Here is a 22,063-nt window from a genome sequence, read left to right as displayed (position 1 = left end):
TTCTATGAAAAAGGAATGGGAAATGAAGAATATGGATTGATTACACAGACCTTAACAAGGGATGTCCAAAGGACCCCTTTCGTTTGACGTGTATCAACCAAATGGTTGGCTCAACCTTGGGATACGAAGTCATTTTCTTCTGTTATGCGTACTTGAAAGTCACCTAGAAGAGGTGAATAGGAGAAATCTGAAATTTATAGCTTAAAAACAAAAATTGATCCCAATATTAAGGTTAGCATAAATATAAGTCAATCTAAGTAGGGAATAAGTTCAACTTGCAATATGTTTCTCTTATGGATGTGTGGAATGAGTCTTGGAGGAACACTTAAGTAATTTAGATGAAGATCAATGCAAGAGAACTTAGGGAAGAAAGGAGAAAACAAATTGCATACAAACAAACACAAGAACACGTCAATTTGTTTACCAGAGTTCGGTTTCCAAATGAAACCTATGTCTCTGTTGAGGAGTCTCTAAGGCCTAGGTCTCTTTGAACCCTCTCCTCACTCAAGCAATCACCAAGATCAAACTTGAGTCCTCTTTGCTTTTCGCAATCAAGAGACCAATATCCCAAGGCACTTCACAACTTGAAGGCTCTTGCTAGATTTACAATGAATGGGAGACTTGCTCCAAATCTCAAGACCACAATGCAACTCTCTAGCTTCATCTCGCTTAAGTGCTCTATCTCAATTCACTTAAGAAATGGCTATCTTTAAGCTCTATTCACTATTTTTCTCACTAGGGCACTTTGATCACTTGGGGATGTTGCACTTGTGTATTGGAGTTATTGTATAGATCTTGTATATTAAATGTGCTAATTGGGGTTGTATTTATAGCCCCAACCCCCTATATAGCTATTGGACATCCACTACAACAATGTTTGGTCTGGTGAACACCAGACCGCTGACCTTGCAGTCTTGTTAGTAGCCATTTTAAGGTATTTCTCAAATGTTAGCACGCACCAGACCTTGCCACGTCAGCTGACCATTGGTCTGTCCCATCCGACCGTTGGGTGTACGACTAGTTAGTGCACACCGGACTGAGTCTAGTGAGTCAATGCCCTATGCGTCCGAAAACACCTACTCTAGAAAACTAGTCTAGTGCACAGTTGTCTAGGTCATTAAAATCCTTCTCTAGAACTTTGATCCGGTGCACCACTAGACCTGGTCCGGTGCACCTAGAAACAGTCTGACTTGTCCAAATGGGGCTCTTTTCTCTTGTGTTCATTTGGCTGTATTTTTAGCACTTCTATGACTTAGATAAACATATTCTCAATCTATCCAAACACTCTAAGTCATAGGTCCTCATAATTTTGATCCCTTTATTCCATATGCTTGATTCTACTCAGTTTTTCCAAACTTAGCTCATGTAACCCCTTTCTGTATTCCTAAACTTTGTAGCCACCTCCAAAGATTTGTTCCTAGGGCCTTTTAGAGCTTATCCAAACACTTGAACCAATTAAGGTTCCTCTTTTCCAAATTATTCCCTTTCTAATTGAGTTCTGAGTTATTGTTCATAAGGATTTTTTTATTCTTATTCTTATGAACCTGCAACCATTCACTTAGCAGACTAATTCATAATGTTACGATGGTCATCAAGCACCAAAACCAATATATAAATGGCTTAAGGTCCATTTCCCTTTTAGTACTCTAAGTGCCATCAGGTCATGATGGAGTCCAACTAGCTCGTGACTTATTTCATCACATCGTTTGGCATGTATCGCTATGTAACGATGCCATTCTGGCTAAAAACGTGGGAGCCACATACTAGCGCTTCATGCTCAAATGCTTTGGCAACCTCATCGGTCGAACCGTTGAGCCATACATGGACGATATTGTAGTCAAGTTCCAACAGGCCAATGACCTAGTGGATGACCTAGGGTAAACATTCAAAAAAACTCTAAGCAAATGGTATCAAATTCAACACCGAGAAATATGTATTCAGAGTCCCAAGGGGAATGTTGCTTGGGTTCATAGCCTCTAAGTGCAACATCGAAGCCAACCCGAAGAAGTCTCAACCATCACGCAAATGGGGCCAATTCATAATGTAAAGGGAGTGCAGTGGATCACGAGATGCCTAGCGCGCTAAGTCGCTTCATCACGCATCTCAACAAACAAGGGCTCCCTCTTTACCAGCTTTTGAAGAATTCTGACCAGTTTGTGTGGACCCTAGATGCCCAGGAAGCGCTCGATAAAGTCAACACAATCTTGACAAACACTCCTATGTTGGTCCCACCGACCGACGACGAACCTCTCCTGCTCTTTGTCGTGACCACCTCGCAAGTGGTCAGCACGACTCTTGTCGCTGAGAGGCAGGAGGAGGGCGACACCCTCAAGGTACGGTCTTGTCGGACTCCAAGACACATTATCCATTGATCCAAAAGCTACTATATGTGGTCCTGATCACAAAAGGAAAATGTGCCACTACTCAAATCACATCCAACGACGGTGGTGACGTCCTTCTTGCCTAACGAGGTCATCTAGAACCAGGACGCCATCGAAAGGATCACTAAGTGGCACTTGAGCTCATGGATCAAGGGATATTATACACCCTCGAACTACCATCAAATCCTAGGTACTCGCTGATGTCATTGCTGAGTGGACCAAAACACAGATGTCGCTGGTAGCCATGGATCAGGAGTACTGGACGGTGTTCTTCGATGGGTCGGTGAGGAAGAGGGGCGCATGGGTCAGACTCATCTTCGTCTCCCCGCTTGAGGTGCGCTTGAAGTATGTGATCCCACTCCACTTCACTGCATCCAACAACATAGTTGAGTACATGGCACTCGTTAACGACCTACACATCACCATGTAGGTCATGAAGGAATCCAGCTGCCTCAACACGAAAATTTAGGCTTACTGCAGAGAGGATCGAAGCCAAAGGACAAGTTTGATGGCCACGAGCTCAACCATGTTCCAAGGTGCAAGTGTTAATAAAAGTGAACAATTCTAAGGATAACGTGAAGTCTACAAGCCATGTGAAAAGGCAGTTGAAATCTGTTAGACAACCGATAAATTCTAGAGTAATTGCATTGGACTATGTCCATACGTTAAAGAATTTAGCACATCAGTTTACAAAGGGTCTGCCACATAATATGATAGAAGATGCATCAAGGGAAATGAGCTTGAGACTTACTTGAGGTCACTCCATAGTGGTAACATGTTCTATGTGGTCAGAGATCCTATGAAGTAGAATGGTGAAAGAAGTCATGGCTTGACTGAGGGAAAGGCCCCTTAAATCAAAGTCCAGATTATTTGAGATGTGCATCTCTCCTTTTGGTATGGCAGGATGATCAAAATCCTAATATCACCCGAGTGGCTTAATTAAGCAGGGATGTTGTCCTATAAAACATCCTAGAAGGATCATACCTATATAGAGTTCGACTGTTAGTCACAATCTATGAGATGTGGGTAATATCTAGATACACAAAAAATGCCCTAAAGTGTGACTTATATGCTTCAAACCGCGGGGATGTTTTTGTAACCTAGTATCGGTTAAGAGATTTGGTTAAGCTTTTTTTTTCACAAAAGTATCAATTCAAGGTAGACTCCTTTGTCTAGTTGTGAATAAGTGCAACCTTAGTTCTATGTGGATGTTTTCCGAAACACTGGTTTATCAAACAACAGAACACTTAGAATATTTGTTATGTACCTTGAAATAATGGTTGGGATTGTTCGATTTAATGAGCCAGCCTATTTGATTCATTTAATATTCCATGTCACAATAAATGTTTGGGGGTTAAGAGTTTAATCCCATATTGACAGTGAAGAAAACTTTAACCAACTTAAAAGGTGGATTTGATGTACATCTTCTATAAAGTTAGAAAAAGGAGGCTGGCGTACACACGCGTGTGCGCTCTGGCTCGCCTCGTCAGGCTAGGCCAAGTCATGGGCGTGGCGAGCCAGGTACTCCACCTTAGAAAACATTTATCTTTTCCAGTTGTGTTTTCCCTATTAGCTACATGAGGGACAAATAATCATGTTTTGGGGAGTGTCATCAACAATTGCTCAATGGTTATTGCTACATTTTTGCACCGTGTGCTCTAGGGTATGGTCCTTATATCCCATGATTATCATTTATGTTTAATTCCAATAAGTCCACACATACACATTCTTATTGTCACTAGTTATTTAATATCAATTTTTAGATTAAAATACAACGAAAAGGTCTAACTCTGTAACCGTAATCACAAATAATCACAAATAGTTAAAAGAAAAAAAATAGTCTCACCATAATTTTTATACGTTCTACTTCTATCTACTAAGGGCTTGTTCGGTTATTTTCAATCCATATGGATTGGAAGGGTGAGAGCACCTAGAGGAGGGTGAATAGGTGGTCCTGTAAAATCAAACACTAAATAGCCACAAACTTGATTATTGAAGCGTTAGTGTGACCAAGTAGCTATGAAGCGAGTTCTTGTGAACAAAACAATCACAGAAAAGCAACACAAGAGACACACGATTTTTATCACGTGGTTCGGCCAAGTAACACTTGCCTACTTCCACGTTGTGGCGTCCCAATGGACGAGGGTTGCACTCAACCCATTTCAAGTGATCCAATGATCGACTTGAATACCACGGTCTTTTATCTTTTGAGTATCCTTCCCGTTTGCGAGGAATATCCACAAGTTGGAGCCTCACGCCCTTACAATAATGATCACAAAGAAAGCACAAGAGTAAGGGAGGGAAAAAACCGCACACAAGATTCAATCCGCAGCACACTCACGCACACAAGCCACGACTTGAGCTCAAAGCACAACACAGGGAGTTCACAACTCGAACGGAGCTCAAATCACTAACACAACGAATCAAATGTGTGGAGGCGGAGTCTGGATGTCTTAGTATGCTTAGAGAATCCTTGGTCTTCTGCTCCATGCGCCTAGGGGTCCCTTTTATAGCCCCAAGTCAGCTAGGATCCGTTGGACATCAATTTGGTAGGCAATTCTTGCCTTCTGTCGAGTGGTGCACCGGACAGTCCGGTGCACCACCGGACAACCACTGTAGCAGTCTGGTGCTCGATTTCCTTCCATACAGGGAGCAGCCGACCGTTGGTCCTCAGGATCGGTTGGCGCACCGGACACTGTTCGGTGCACACGGGACAGTCCGGTGTGCCCAACCGTCTGTTGGCGCGACCACGTGTCGCGCGCTGATCGCGTGGCCGACCGTTGGCCGCTGGCGCAGTTGACTCACCGGATAGTCCAGTGCACCACCGGACAGTCCGGTGATTTATAGCCACGTCGCCTTCTCTTTTCCCGAGAGCGCCCAATTGACGTCGAGCCAGCCTGGGGCACCGGACACTGTCCGGTGTGCCTGGCCCGAGCTGGTGTTGGCTGAACTTTGCCAACTTTTCTCCAATTCAAATCTTCTTTTCTTGGCACTGTTTCTAGCACTTAGATAACCATGTTAGTGTTAAAAAACAATTCACTAAGTCTAGAAACATACCTTGTTCTTGATTACACACTTCTCATTCATTTGGCACATAAGAACTCACTCAATATGTGTTGGACATCTAATCACCAAAATACTTATAGAAATGGCCCAATGGCACATTTCCCTTTAAATCTCTCCCTTTTTGGAGATTTATGCCAACACATCAAAAAGCAACAAGAGAAGTGCAACATCAATGCAAATGAAGACCAATTTCCTTTTTACTTAAGATTTGGCATATTTGGATCACTCTTTGCCACCACCTGGTTTGTTTTTGTAAATCAAATTCTTTTTCCTATCTCTAAGTCAGACACACTTGTTTGGGAAAATCGAGAGATATTCCAAGAGTAAAATTGATTAAGTGCCAAAACTCCCCCTTTTCCCCATAATCAAAATTCTCCCCCATAAGAGACCAAATTTTGCAATAAGAGTATTTTGACAAAAACCAAACTCTAACTCCTCTATTTTCAAAATTCACAAGTGGTTGGTTGATCTAGTTGCTTTGACCCTTAATTTCTCCCCTTTGGCATTAAGCACCAAACCGAGATCATTCTTGGCCCTAGAACCCCATTGCCTCACCGAAATGTCAAAAAGGAGCAAAAAGGCTTAGTCGTCCAAGTTCACTTTCCCTTTCAATGTACCTTTGAGACTACATCAAGTGTACTCAACCAAACACGTTAGTCTCAAACGAGTCACGTTGTAGCACATCTCCCCCTAAGTATGTGCATCATGTGCATACGAACTTGTGAGGTCCGGGGATGACTTGTATAACTTGAGTACCATAAATATACAACGAATAATGTAAATGCTCGAAGTAACACAATCAAAGGCATAGACTACATGTATGTTGTAGATCAATCCAAGTTACGTGAATCTAAGACATTTAGCTCACTTCACAACCTGCAAAATGTTTTCTTATCCAACGGCTTGGTGAAGATATCGGCTAGCTGGTTCTCGGTGCTAATATGATAAATATCGATATCTCCCTTTTGCTGGTGGTCTCTCAGGAAGTGATGCCGGATATCTATGTGCTTAGTGCGGCTGTGTTCAACAGGATTATCCACCAAGCGGATTGCACTCTCATTGTCACATAGGAGTGGGACTTTGCTTAGATTGTAGCAAAAGTCCCGGAGGGTTTGCCTCATCCAAAGTAGTTGCGCGCAACACTGTCCTGCGGCAACGTACTCGGCCTCAGCGGTGGATAGGGCAATGGATGTTTGTTTCTTGGAACTCCAGGACACCAGGGACCTTCCAAGAAATTGGCACGTCCCTGATGTGCTCTTCCTATCAACCTTGCACCCGGCATAATCGGAGTCTGCGTATCCAATCAAGTCAAAGATAGACCCCTTTGGATACCATATCCCGAAGCAAGGCGTAGAAACTAAATACCTAAGAATTCGCTTAACGGCCACAAGGTGACATTCCTTGGGGTCGGATTGAAATCTAGCACACATGCATACACTAAGCATAATGTCCGGTCTACTAGCACAAAGATAAAGTAATGAACCTATCATTGACCGGTATGCCTTTTGATCAACAGACTTACCTCCTTTGTTGAGGTCGAGATGCCCGTCAGTTCCTATTGGTGTCTTCACGGGCTTGGCGTCCTTCATCCCAAATCTCTTGAGAAGATCTTGAGTGTACTTCGTTTGGGAGATGAAAGTGCCGTCTTTGAGTTGCTTCACTTGGAATCCAAGGAAGTAGGTCAACTCGCCCATCATCAACATCTCGAACTTTTGCGTCATCACCCTGCTAAAATCCTCACAAGACTTTTGATTAGTAGAACCAAATATTATGTCATCGACATAAATTTGGCAAACAAAAAGATCACCATTGCATGTCTTTGTGAAAAGAGTGGGATCGACTTTCCCAACCTTGAAAGCATTAGAAATAAGGAAATCTCTAAGGCATTCATACCATGCTCTTGGGGCTTTCTTAAGTCCATAGAGCGCCTTAGAGAGCTTATATACATGGTCGGGATACCTGTCATCCTCAAAGCTAGGGGGTTGTTCCACGTATACCTCCTCCTTGATTGCCCCATTGAGGAAAGCGCTCTTTACGTCCATTTGGAATAGCCTAAAGGAATGGGGAGCGGCATAGGCTAATAAAATCCGAATTGACTCTAACCTAGCCATAGGAGCAAAAGTCTCCTCAAAATCCAAACCTACGACTTGGGCATAACCTTTTGCCACAAGTCGAGCCTTGTTTCTTGTCACCACTCCGTGCTCGTCTTGCTTGTTGCGGAACACCCACTTGGTTCCCACAACATTTTGCTTTGGACCCGACACCAGGCTCCAGACTTCATTTCTTTTGAAGTTGTTGAGCTCTTCCTGCATGACCAACACCCAGTCCGGATCCTGCAAGGCCTCTTCTACCCTGAAAGGCTCAATAGAAGAGACAAACGAGTAATGCTGACAAAAAGTAACTAATCGTGAGCGAGTGGTTACTCCCTTGCTGATGTCACCTAAGATCTGGTCGACGGGGTGATGTCTTTGGATTGACGCCCGGACTTGAGTTGGATGGGTCTGTGGTGCTTCTTCCTCCATAACCTGTTCTTCATGTGCTCCCCCTTGATCCTGCCCCTCTTCTTGAGGTACCTATACATCGTCTTGAGTTGGGGAATGCACCAGTGTCGAGGAAGAAGGTTGATCTTGTTCCTGTAGTTCCTGTGGTCGCACATCTCCTATCGCCATCGTTCGCATTGCGGCCGTCGGAACTTCATCTTCATCTATATCATCAAGATCAACTTGCTCTCTTGGAGAGCCATTAGTCTCATCAAATACAACGTCGCTAGAGACTTCAACTAATCCCGATGATTTGTTGAAGACCCTATACGCCTTTGTATTTGAGTCATATCCTAGTGAAAACCCTTCTACATCCTTGGGAGCAAATTTAGAATGCCTACCTTTCTTCACCAGAATGTAGCATTTGCTTCCAAATACATGAAAGTAAGAGACATTTGGTTTGTTACCGGTAAGAAGTTCGTAGGAGGTCTTCTTGAGGAGGCGATGCAGATAGAGTCGGTTTATGGCGTGGCAGGTTGTGTTCACAGCTTCCGACCAAAACCGCTCGGGCGTCTTGAACTCTCCAAGCATCGTTCTCGCCATGTCGATTAGCGTCCTGTTCTTCCTCTCTACCATACTGTTTTGTTGTGGTGTGTAGGGAGCGAAGAACTCGTGCTTGATGCCTTCCTCCTCAAGAAACTCTTCAATCTGTAGATTCTTGAACTCGGACCCATTGTCGTTTCTTATCTTCTTCACTGTAAGCTAAAACTCATTTTGAGCTCTCCTTAAGAAGCGCTTTAGGGTCCCTTGGGTTTCTGACTTATCCTGTAAAAAGAACACCCAAGTGAAGCGGGAAAAATCATCAACAATTATAAGACCATACTTACTTCCCTCGATGCTTAGATAGGCAACGGGTCCGAAGAGATCCATGTGAAGAAGCTCCAGTGGTCTTGATGTTGTCATCACATTCTTGATGTGATGAGTGCTTCCCACCTGTTTCCCTGCCTGACATGCTGCACAAGGTCTGTCTATCTCAAAACAGACATCGGTTAGTCCTAACACAGGATCTCCCTTTAGAAGCTTATGAAGGTTCTTCATCCCAACATGTGCTAGACGGCGATGCCAAAGCCAGCCCATATTAGTCTTAGCTATTAAGCATGCATCTAGATCGGCATTCTCTTTTGAAAAGTCAACTAATAGAGCTTGCCATCTAGTACACCCTTAAAAGCTAGTGAACCATCACTCCTTCTAAAGACAGATACATCTACATTTGTGAATAAACAATTATAACCCACGTTACATAATTGACTCACAATAACAAATTATACCCGAGTGATTCAACTAAAAACACATTAGAGATAGAATGTTCGGATGTGATGGCTATATTTCCCAATCCTTTGACCTTGCCTTGGTTCCCATCTCCAACGATGATCGAATCCTGGGAATCCTTGTTTTTGACGTAGGAGGTGAACATTTTCTTCTCCCCTGTCATGTGGTTTGTGCATCCGCTGTCGATAATCTAGCTTGAGCCCTCGGATGCATAAACCCGCAAGGCAATTTAAGCTTGGGTTTTAGGTACCCAACCCTTGTTGGGTCCTACAAGGTTAGTCACAATAACTTTTGGAACCCAAATACAAGTCTTGTCTCCCTTGCATTTGGATCCCAATTTTCTAGCTACTACTTTTGCATTTTTACATGAAAGTACAAAGGAAGTATCGCAAGCATGATAAACAGTAGTAGGTCCATTGCAAACTTTTCTAGAAGCATGAGAAGTAGCATAATTTCTCCTAGGCCTACTTCTACCATGAACAAAAGCAGAACTCGATGCAATCATAGCATGTGAATCATTATAAGCAGCATGATCATAACTCCTATTATAATGAGAAACTTTCTTAACATGAGCATAAAGATAGACATGTTTCTTTTGATCATGTGAGCTACTGGCCATAGGAGCCTTCCCTTTTCCTTTGAGATCGGAAGTCCTTTGGCTTGTTAAGTTCTTGGTTTCCTTTCGAAAACCATGTCCATCCTTAATTGAGGGGTGTTTACCAATGGTGTAGGCATCCCTAGCAAATTTTAATTTCTCAAAGTCATCTTTGCAAGTCTTAAGTTGAGCATTAAGACTTACAACCTCATTGTTTAATTTAGCAATAGTGATAGCATGTTCATCAAAATTAACATCTTTACACCTATTGCAAATAACTACATGTTCTACACATGAACTAGTTGCTTTTGCTTTCTCTAGTTTAGCATTTAATTCATCATTTAACTCCTTTAGACTAGATATAGATTCATGACAAGCAGACAATTTAGAGGATAGCATTTCATTTCTTTTAATTTATAGAGCAAGAGATTTTTAAACACTAACAAATTTATCATGTTCCTCATACAAGATATCTTCTTACTTCTCTAGCAATCTATCCTTTTCATTAAGGGTATAAATTAATTCATTTATTTTGTCTACTTTATTTCTATCTAATCCCTTAAACAAATTAGTATAATCTACTTCATCATCAGATGACTCTTCATCACTAGAAGAAGTATACTTGGGAGAGTCCTGAGTACGTACCTTTTTCTCCTTAGCCATAAGGCAAGTATGGCGCTCGCTGGGGAAGAGCGAAGATTTGTCAAAGGCCGAGGCAGCCAATCCTTCATCGTCGGAGTCAGATGAAGAGCAGTCAGAATTCCATTCCTTTCCAAGATGCGCCTCGCCCTTCACCTTCCTGTAATTCTTCTTCTTCTCTTTCTTCCCATGCCTTTCTTGTTCCTGGTCATTATCATTATTGGGGCATTGAGCTATGAAATGACCAGTCTTACCACATTTGAAGCAGGAGCACTTTCCCCTTGTTTTGTTCTTGTTGGGGTACTCCTTGCGTCCTTTCAGCACGGTCTTGAAATGCTTGATGATGAGTGCCATCTCATCTTCATTGAGCCCGGCAACCTCCACTTGTGCCACCTTGCTTGGTAGCGCCTCCCTGCTGTTGGTTGCTTTGAGAGCAATGGGTTGTGGCTCGTAGACGGGTAGTGGACCGTTTAGTGTATCGTCCACGTATCGAGCTTCTTTCACCATCATACGCCCGCTTATGAATTTTCCGAGTATCTCCTCGGGCGTCATCTTGGTGTACCTGGGGTTTTCACGAATAAGATTCACAAGATGGGGGTCAATAACTGTAAATGACCTGAGCATGAGTCGGACGACGTCATGATCCATCCATCTTGTGCTTCCATAGCTTCAGATTTTGTTGACCAGAGTCTTGAGCCTGTTGTAGGTCTGTGTTGGCTCCTCTCCCCTGATCATTGCGAACCTCCCCAACTCGCCTTCCACCATCTCCATTTTGGTAATCATGGTGGCATCATTTCCCTCATGAGACATCTTGAGGGTGTCCCATATTTGTTTGGCGTTGTCCAAGCCGCTCACCTTATTGTATTCATCCCTGTAAAGAGATGTTAGCAAAACAGTAGTGGTTTGGGCATTTTTATGAATTTGTTCATTTATGACCACAGGGTTATCAGTACTATCAAAGTGCATCCCATTCTCTACAATTTCCCAAATACTAGGATGGAGAGAAAATAGATGACTACACAATTTATGGCTCCAAAATGAATAGTCCTCTCCATCAAAATGTGGAGGTTTTCCAAGGGGAATTGATAGTAAATGCGCATCTGAATTGTATGGCATACGAGAATAGTCAAAGGAGTAGTTCTGATTGACCGTTTTCTTTTTCGACGAAGAGTCGTCATCGTCGTCGTCTCTTGGTGAAGAAGAGGAGGCATCGCTGTCGTAGTAGATGATCTTCTTGATGCGCCTCTTCTTCTTCCCGTCCCTCTTCTTCTGACTCGAGCCTGAGTCAGTGGGCTTGTCGTCTCTTGGCTCGTTGAAGAGGGACTCCTTCTCCTTGTCGTTGACCACCATCCACTTACCTTTAGGATCCATCTCTTCGGGCGGTTAGTCCCTTAGATGAAGAGTACAGCTCTGATACCAATTGAGAGCACCTAGAGGGGGGGGGTGAATAGGTGATCCTGTAAAATCAAACACTAAATAGCCACAAACTTGATTATTGAAGCGTTAGTGTGACCAAGTAGCTATGAAGCGAGTTCTTATGAACAAAACAATCACAGAAAAGCAACATAAGAGACACGCGATTTTTATCCCGTGGTTCGGCCAAGTAACACTTGCCTACTTCCACGTTGTGGCGTCCCAATGGATGAGGGTTGCACTCAACCCCTTTCAAGTGATCCAATGATCGACTTGAATACCACGGTCTTTTATCTTTTGAGTATCCTTCCCGTTTGCGAGGAATCTCTACAAGTTGGAGCCTCTCGCCCTTACAATAATGATCTCAAAGAAAGCACAAGAGTAAGGGAGGGAAAACAACGCACACAAGATTCAGTCTGCAGCACACTCACGCACACAAGCCACGACTTGAGCTCAAAGCACAACACAGGGAGTTCACAACTCGAACGGAGCTCAAATCACTAACACAATGAATCAAATGCGTGGAGGCGGAGTCTGGATGTCTTAGTATGCTTAGAGAATCCTTGGTCTTCTGCTTCATGCGCCTAGGGGTCCCTTTTATAGCCCCAAGGCAGCTAGGAGCCATTGGACATCAATTTGGTAGGCAATTCTTGCCTTCTGTTGAGTGGTGCACCGGACAGCCACTGTAGCAGTCCGGTGCTCGATTTCCTTCCATACGGGGAGCAGCCGACCGTTGGTCTTCGGGATCGGTTGGCGCACCGGACACAGTCCGGTGTGCCCAACCGACCGTTGGCGCAACCACGTGTCGCGCGCTGATCGCGCGGCCGACCGTTGGCCGCTGGCGCAGTTGACTCACCGGACAGTCCGGTGCACCACCGGACAGTCCGGTGATTTATAGCCACGTCGCCTTCTCTTTTCCCGAGAGCGCCTAGTTGACGTCGAGCCAGCCTGGGGCACGGTGTGCCAGACCCGAGCTGATGTTGGCTGAACTTTGCCAACTTTTCTCCAATTCAAATCTTCTCTTCTTGGCACTGTTTCTAGCACTTAGATAACCATGTTAGTGTTCAAAACAATTCACTAAGTCTAGAAACATACCTTGTTCTTGATTACACACTTCTCACTCATTTGGCACATAAGAACTCATTCAATATGTGTTGGACATCTAATCACCAAAATACTTATAGAAATGGCCAATGGCACATTTCCCTTTCAGGCTTTGTTCGTTTCATCCCTAATCCATGGGTATTGAGGGTGATTGAAGTGGATTGAGGGGGATTTTGACTTGTAGGGGATTCAATCCCCCTCAATCCCCATGGGTTTGATAAAAACGAATAGGGCCTCAAAGGGATTGATATGGATTGAGAGAGATTTTGACTTACTAGGGATTGAAACCCCCTCAGGCCTTGTTCGTTTCTGTCGGATTGGACCCGGAATCGTTCCAGCTAATCAAAGTTTATATAAATTAGAGAAGCAATCCGGTTAGGAATCGTTTCGACCCACCGATCCGACACAAACGAACACGGCCTCAATCTCTCTCAATCCATATGGATTGGGGTAGAACTGAACAAGCCCTAAGTGGGTGATTAGTTGGGATTATAATCTGTCTAAATTATATAATTCAACAAATTTTAAAGTGTTAGTTTAAAATTTATTGGATTATATAATCTGAACAGATTATAATCCAAAATAAACGTCCCTAAGTCAATTATAATCAACGGTAAAATTAAATCTGACCATGACAACGTGTTTTACAACCAAGCAAACAAACAAAAATGTCGTCCCTGTGTTGCTGTTTATAGCGTCTACCAGCATGTGTGCTGGTACAGGGTCTGTCCTTTTTTAGTAAGACGCTAACGTGCCGGCGGCATCGGTGGTCGTACGTGCCAGATGAAATGGGGGACTCGCACCCGAGGACGAGGAGATCAGGTAGATAGCCCAGTTTTTGGCAGCCGCAAATCACCTGCTGGGCCCCGCGCGCGTGCGCGTCGGCCAGGAAACGCGCCGAGGTGTCGCGCTGGGACTGGGCCGCCGCGCCGCTCCGGGCGCTCGGGTTTGTTTCCACTACTTTAATCCCCCGTCCCGATCCTCTGGACCGACGGCGGCGATCGCGCCACGGCGCCCCCCGCCGGGCCCCGAGAAGGTTCGGACGCCCATGGTTTTGTAATCCCCCGGCACGCAGAGAGAGGGGGCCCGGGAGCAGAGCACACCATCCTCGCATTATTCTTTTCGGATTTGCTCCACCCCTCCACTCCCATGCCCGTGTCCATCTCAGGCTGCGTCACATCATCGCCGCCACACCCAGCACCAGCACCAGCGGCGGCGCACCACCACCGGCGCCATCACCAGCGCCAGCGCTAGCGCCGGCGCAGGCGGAGGCCCGGGCGACGCGGACTGGGCGAAGTTACTGGCCTTCTTTTCGTCAGCGGCGTCCCTTGCCATCAAGCTAAGGTCAGCCTCGCCCTGTCCCCCTCGTGTTACCCGTTCCTGCGTCGTTTCCTTCCTTCTGGCGGTCAAGTGAAGCAACGGGAAAGCTGCTTCTCTCGGGTGGGTTCTGGTGCCCTGATCTCTAGTGCGCGAGGACGAGAACGAGAGGTCTGTGTGTGATCAGTTCTTGCGGATAGCTGCATGCCGTGCGAGACTGCTAGAATTTTAGCCTTGGAGAAGGGGATGGGGGAACCACTGAGGAGGATCTGCTGTTTGGTTGCTGCTTTACTCATGCGGTGGCGTGGATCATGCTAGTCAAGGGAGCTTCCCACCATTTCTCTTATGATCAACCTTCTATATCTTACTTCCACGCATGATTTTAGGCTTGTTGATCCGCGTCTTCAATTGTTTCTCTACTCATTGAGTAACCCTGTCGGTTCTTAATCTTACTTTTATTAGTAAAGTGAGATAACGGATTAGTGTATCTGTGTATGCTTCTTATGAATTAAGATCCATCATTGTTGCTAAGGATTGTAGCATTTGTTGATATTTGTAAATAAGGCGATATTAGTGTGGATCTATGTTTGTTTGCCTAGCAAGAGTTGACAAATTTGTTACTACTAACTACAAAAGGTGAAATGAAACAGGTCTTCCAGCAAGGTTACGTGGAGTTTACCAATGGGTCTGGATAATACTTATGGCGACCTATCTGGCATGTTCTATGGAGGCCTGTCTTATGATGGCTACACAGACCACAGCAGCGCAAGTGATTACTTCAGATTTGCCGATCCACTTCCTGCCACTGTGCCCCAGATGGCACCAGAAGCCTGTTCAAATCCTTCCTCCACTGTGTCAAGGGCCAATACTGAAACTGACAACCCAGAGGATTGGGAATTCATCTCAGATGAGTCCCTCGACTATATCAGCCGGATGCTCATGGAGGAGGATATTGATGAGAAAGTTAGCATGTACCAGGCGGAGTCAGCAGCACTGCGTGCTGCTGCAAAGCCGTTCTATGACATTCTTGGGCACAAGTTCCCACCGTCTCCTGACCGCCAGCTGATCTCTTGGTCCATGGACAGCCCCAGTGAGAGTAGCAGTAGCATCTGCACACAATCTGTGGCAAGTACTGTCACGAGCAGCAGTGTTGGTGGCACAGTGGATAGCAACCGGCGCTATGACATTGGACTTAGTGAGCAGCTGGAAGCTTACCGAGGCTTGTGTGGTCAAGCTTCTCATCCACTTGTTGGTACATCAAGTGATGCTTCCAATGCAGTGGATGTGCTAGAAGACCCTTTGATCACGAACGGTCAGATCCCTGAGTATTTGTTTGAGAGCCTTCCAACTTGGGATTTCAGGAGAGGTATTGAGGAAGCCCAGAAGTTTCTTCCTGTTAACAATAAACTAGTCATTGGTTTAGAAGCTGGTGGTATTGCAAGACCCCAAGAGGCAAGGAAAGATGTTTCTTTGAATGCCAAAAAGGCAGATGCATTGAAGGTCAAGAAAAATAGACAGAGTGAAGACCTTGACGTGATTGAAGGCCGGAACATTAAACAGTCTGCATTTTGTTCCGATGAACCTGATTGGATTGAAATGTTCGATGATCTGCTTCTTCAAACCGAGAAGAAGGCCACAGATCTGCGAGAGCTGATGCGGAATGAAGCTTCCAAGAATTCTCAGGTCACCCAGACGAAAGGACCAAGTGGACCACGGCCACGGGGAAGGAAACCAACAAAGAAGGATGTGGTGGACCTTAGGACCATCCTCATCCACTGTGCACAGGCTGTGGCAGCAGATGACCGCAGGACTGCTAATGAATTGTTAAAGCAAATAAGGCACCATTCCAAGCCAAATGGTGATGGAACCCAGAGGTTAGCACATTGCTTTGCAGATGGTCTTGAGGCTCGATTGGCAGGCACAGGGAGTCAGCTTTACCGCAAGCTTATAGCAAAACGAACAACTGCCTCAGACATGCTTAAAGCTTACCACCTTTACCTTGCGGCATGCCCATTTAAGAGGCTTTCACATTTTCTTTCCAATCAAACAATCTTGAGTATGACTAAACATGCATCAAAGGTGCATATCATTGACTTCGGCATTTATTTCGGCTTCCAATGGCCATGCCTAATCAGGCGTCTCTCCAAGAGGGAAGGTGGTCCACCTGTTCTGCGCATTACTGGAATTGATGTACCTCAGCCAGGTTTCCGACCTACTGAGAGAATTGAAGAGACTGGACAAAGGCTTGCAGAATATGCTGAGAAGTTGAAGGTGCCTTTTGAGTATCAGGGAATAGCATCTAAGTGGGAAACCATCCGAGTTGAGGATCTCAAAGTTGGCAAGGACGAAGTTGTGATTGTTAATTGCCTATACAGATTCAGAAACCTGATTGATGAAACAGTTGCTGTAGACAGTCCTAGGAATAGAGTGCTCAACACCATAAGGCAAGTAAACCCAGCAATTTTCATTCATGGAATTGTGAATGGGTCATACAGTGTTCCCTTCTTCATCACACGTTTCCGTGAGGCGCTGTTCCATTTCTCTGCATTGTTTGACATGCTAGAGACAACTGTCCCACGGGATGATGCACAGCGTGCACTCATAGAGAGGGAAATGTTTGGCCGAGAGGCACTCAATGTTATTGCATGTGAGGGCTCAGACAGAGTTGAGAGACCCGAGACATATAAACAGTGGCAGGTGAGGAACCTCAGGGCTGGATTTGTTCAGTCCCCGTTAAACCAAGAAATCGTGATGAAAGCCAAGGACAAAGTAAAAGACATTTATCACAAGGACTTTGTCATAGATGAAGACAGCGGATGGCTCCTGCAAGGCTGGAAAGGAAGGATAATCTATGCAATATCTACCTGGAAGCCTAAGAATAACTAGGTTCTTGGTCTCACATGTTACGTTTCCTATTCCATTGACGGTGGCAGCTAATTAACCAGTCCTGCTATGTTATAGCATGTGGACCTTGACTTGTGAACCTGTCTGATCAAGGTAAGCACTAAGCCAAGTTTGGTGCAATGTTAAACAAATCAAGGGTGTAGTTGCCGTATAACATTTAAATAATGTGGGCCTAATAGTCCTGTTCTCAGGACAGAATTTTTGACAATGACATAAAAATGTTTTAATCTGCAGGAAATGGCTTGAAGACGGATAATGATCAACATGGAGCTTTGCTAGCTTCACATCTGTCCAGCCAGTACTCTGATAGACTGGATGTAGGCCTCTCTACCTTGGTGTTGGTACAATCACTTCTATTAAATTTCGTAGTTTTCTTCTTTCCATTTACTTCTATGATCGGCCAGGCGTCCTATTAGCAATAACCAGATCACTGCTTCTAGTTAATTGGTTAGCCAAACTACCTACTATCTTGAGCTTAGTATTTTTGACTTGTATCCATCCATGTTGAACATTATTTGGTTTTCAGCACCAGCAGATAAAAAATTCCCCAACGAGGAAGCATGAAGCATCTAAATTTGTTATACGAGAATGGGCGCTGCTGTTTGTGTGGAATGTAGTATCTCATGGAGTGCTTTGCCTTTGAATTCTCCATTTTTTATTTCATCTCTTTGTAGCAAGTGATGCGTGCTGTCACAAAATGACTCTTTAAACTTGAGTGGAGCACTAGTTTGAGAATATCGCTAGAAAGTGGCGCTACAGATTTTTGGAGACGACTAGCGAATGGTGCCACCACAAGGCGGCATGATATTAGTGCAATGCGACCACTATCAGCGTATCTTCATTTGATAACGCATTGTTTTAGCTGATCCTTTCAGTCCATTCTCTTTTATCGTACGGTTTTCAGATCTGCCATGTCTAACATTTATCTAGGAATATCTGGAGTTTTATTCTCATAAAACTTCATCTCCTATGAAACTCTCACTCTTCATTAAATTACATGTTATATCATCCAGTTTGCTCTCCCATTTTCTATGAAACTCTTTTATATGTCTCTTCATTAAATTGCATGCTATATTATCCTGTTTGCTTCGGTGACATGTCATTTAATAGGAATGAAACTCTATTGAGAATAACCTCACGATCAAAGGCTGATTTTATTGGCCGACTCATTGTTGGGTATTTGGGTTGATTTTTAAGAGCCATTTATACGATAGTTGTTTATTGGTTCTATGTTCTCTATATAACTTTTTTTTTTGTGGAAAGTCCTCTGCATAACTGAATTGTTTATCTCTCTTTATTAAATTGCATGATATGTCAACCTGTTTGCTTACCTGATATATCATTTAATGAGAATTAAACTCACATGAAAACTCCTACCGAGAATAACCTCATGATCAAATGCTGATTTATTGGGCGACTCATTGTTGGGTTTTTTGGATTGATTTTTAAGAGACAATTATATGGTAGTTGTTTATCGGTTCTATGTTCTCTATATGACTTTTTTTTTTCGAAAAGTCTTCTGCATAACTGAATTGTTGGAATATGTGCTGTCTGCATTTGTGTTAACAAGTATCCTAACTTTTTTTTTGGGAATATGTGATTATATCCCTCTATGGTCTTACAATTGTGATTAGGTATAGTTCAGACATTTCACTCGTTTCTTTTTAGGTTTTTTAATCATTAATTCTGATTTTCACTAATGTCGTTGAGTTTAGAGTTTTTAATCATTAATTCTGATTTTTACTAATGGCGTTGAGAGGAGGGGTAAATGGTAACTTCACTTTTAGAACAAGGGTAAAATCACAAAGTTGAAAATGGAGGATAAAATCATAATTGCAAGGGCCAATGAAAGATATAATCACAATTGCCTTTTTTATAATTAGAGGTTGGAGTATAATGCATTGCAAACAAGGCCAATTTGGCCACAATGCCTAGAAAACTACATTTGCATAATTTTGAAGGCCTTCCTTCCTCAACTCATGATTGACGATAGACTATATATTGTCACTATCGGAATCGTCTTCTTTGCCGAGTGTATTTTACACTCGACAAAGTCTTTGCCGAGTGTAACACTCGGCAAAGAACACTCGACAAATATTTCATCGGCAAAGGGTTCTTTGTCGAGTACTTTTTTCGAACACTCGGCAAAGACTTTGCCGAGTGTCAAAAAGCACTCGGCAAAGAAAAACACTCGGCAAATTAAGAATCGAAAAAATTAAAAAAAACAGTATTTTTTTTTAAATTCTACGAACAACTGACAAAAAAACGATAGACTATATATTGTCACTACCGGAATCGCGTTCTTTGCCGAGTGTAACACTCGGCAAAGAACACTCGTCAAATATTTCATCGGCAAAGGGTTTTTTGCCGAGTACTTTTTTCGAACACTCGGCAAAGAAAAACACTCGGCAAATTAAGAATCGAAAAAAATAAAAAAAAACAGTAAAACATTTTTTAAATTCTAGGAACAACTCTCCACAACCCTATCTATACCTTACCTGTTGCACTATCATTTTTCACTAATATTTTGAATCAAACTTATATGTTTTGTAAATAGTGAGATTCGAACTCGCAACCTCTCTCTCGCGCATACCCTCCTATACCACTGCACTATTACACCAATTATATCTATATTACGTTTTCATTCACCATGTACTATAACAAATCGAGAGTAATTTGATTATTTAAGGCACTAAATAAGTTCATTTGAAAATGTGACCAACTATAAAGTTGCATAACTTTTTGAGATCTACAAGTTTTATTTTAATAGTTTATACATCCGAGACCGTTTACAAAATTTGGATTTTAAATTTGAAAACTTCACACGATTTTTTCAATAATAAGATGATTTCAAATAAAAAAAATTGTCAACTACAAAGTTTCATTACATTTCAAGACTTACAACTTTTATTTTGGTGGTTTTTCCATCCGAGACAGTTTGAAAAATTCAAATTTCAAAATTTAAGCATAGTTTTGCATAACAAGATGATTTCAAACCAAAACATTGTCAACTACAAAGTTTCATAACTCTTCAATACCTACAACTTTCATGTTGGTGGTTTTTACTTTCGAAGTTGTTTTCAAAATTCAAATTTTAAAATTTTTAAATTCAGACGTAGTTTTCGTTGACAATATGACTTCAAATAAAAAAGTTGTCAACTATAAACTTCTATAACTTCTCAAGATATACAAAGTTTATTTTGGTTGTTTGGTCATTTGTTTATCTCACATGATGGTTCTAACAATATGCACAAATTCTATACGTCTCTCTCGTAGTTTCATAAACTACGAGAGAGATAGGTTTTATGAACAATTTTTTTATTTTGTTATATGAAGAAATGTTCAATATATAAATTGTACATCATGATGAGCTATACAAATTTGTAGTTGAAAATTTTTTCATTTGAATTAATTTACTACTTTAAAATGTGATTTTTAAATTGTCTTTGCCTAGTGTTGGAGAAAAAACACTCGGCAAAGAGCTCTTTGCCGAGTGTTGTATTTGTGACACTCGGCAAAGAGCCCTTTGCCGAGTGTCAAAAAAAGACACTCGGCAAAGAAACTCTTTGTCGAGTGTCAAAAATAAAAAACTCGGCAAAGAGCTTCTTTGCCAAGTGTTTTATTTTGTCGAAGGTTTTTTTGTGTGGCACTCGGCAAAGAGCTTCTTTGCCGAGTGCCCGAAAAAAACACTCGGCAAAGAATATGACACTCGGCAAAGAGCCAAATTGTAATATGTGAATATGTTTGCGGTAGTGTGTTGAATATGTGAAAGTCGTCTAAAAAGGGAGGGTGAATAGGTGAAACATGAATTTTATCACTTGATAATAAAATTTGATCACAATATTAAGGTTAGTGCGAGGTATAAGTTAAACAAAGTAGAGGATAAGTTCAACTTGTAATATGTTGCTCTAATGAGTGAGGAATTAAGATTTGGAGCAACAATGGATGATTTAGATGAAGATCAATCCAAGAGAAATTAGGGAGAAGAGGATAAAACAAACTGCAAAGAAGAGAGCACAGTAACACGACAATTTATTTATCGGAGTTCAATATCATAATGAAACCTACGTCTTCGTTGAGGAGTCTCTAAGGCCTGGGTCTCTTTCAACCCTTTCCTCACTCAAGCGATCACCAAGACCAAACTTGAGTCCCTTTTGCTTTTCTCAATCGATAGACCAAAGTCTCCTCAAGGCGCTTCATAACTTGAAGGCTCTTGTTAAGTTTATAATGAATGGAAACCTTGCTCCAAAGCTCAAGATCATAATGCAACTCTATTCTCAGCTCTCTCAAGTGCTCCATTTCAATTCACTCAAGGTAGGGGAAATTACTTGTGTGCCATCGGAAATTATAATCATTCCTTGGGTGCCACTGGCTCCACATGTCATACACACAAAAAATCTATATATGTCATTCAATGGCACACAAGGAATGATTATAAATTTTGATGCACATAGGGAATTTTCCATCTCTAAGCTCTATTCACTATTTTGATCATTATAAATAGAGGGGCAAGGGCCTCCTCCCAAGTTCCGTTGATGAGGCACCAGAAGACCAATCAAGGAAGAAATCCATGTGGAAGTTCGCAAGAGGAAGGTTTGTGTGTTGGCATCGATGCTTCCTCAAAAAGCTACCTGCCAAGCGAAACCTAAAAGCCTGAAGATGATCTTTGAGTAGCCAGAATCAACGTTTGCAATCGGCAACCAGATGCTCCTCAAAGGCCAGATTTTGTTGAAGCTTCATCTCCTCGAAGAGTCTGCAAAGTGAAGATATGTAGCTGAAGTAAAGCTATACCCATAACCCTTCTAAGCCGAATCTCGAGGACGAGATTCATTTTA

The 22,063-nt window shown here is 42.7% G+C and overlaps 1 protein-coding gene across 1 annotated transcript; it reads left to right on the top strand.

Annotated features, from left to right (window-relative positions):
• The first annotated feature begins 14,151 nt into the window (after positions 1-14,151).
• Positions 14,152-17,795, top strand: LOC100216906 (uncharacterized). Its single transcript, NM_001359518.1, has 3 exons — positions 14,152-14,351; positions 14,975-17,321; positions 17,463-17,795. Exon 2 carries the CDS (start codon positions 15,006-15,008, stop codon positions 17,208-17,210), a length of 2,205 nt encoding a protein of 734 aa, NP_001346447.1. The 5' UTR covers positions 14,152-14,351; positions 14,975-15,005; the 3' UTR covers positions 17,211-17,321; positions 17,463-17,795.
• The last annotated feature ends 4,268 nt before the right edge of the window (positions 17,796-22,063 follow it).

The sequence above is a fragment of the Zea mays genome, chromosome 1 (assembly GCF_902167145.1).
Source record: "Zea mays cultivar B73 chromosome 1, Zm-B73-REFERENCE-NAM-5.0, whole genome shotgun sequence".
NCBI lineage: Eukaryota > Viridiplantae > Streptophyta > Magnoliopsida > Poales > Poaceae > Zea > Zea mays.
This window is presented reverse-complemented; position numbering and strand designations above follow the sequence as displayed.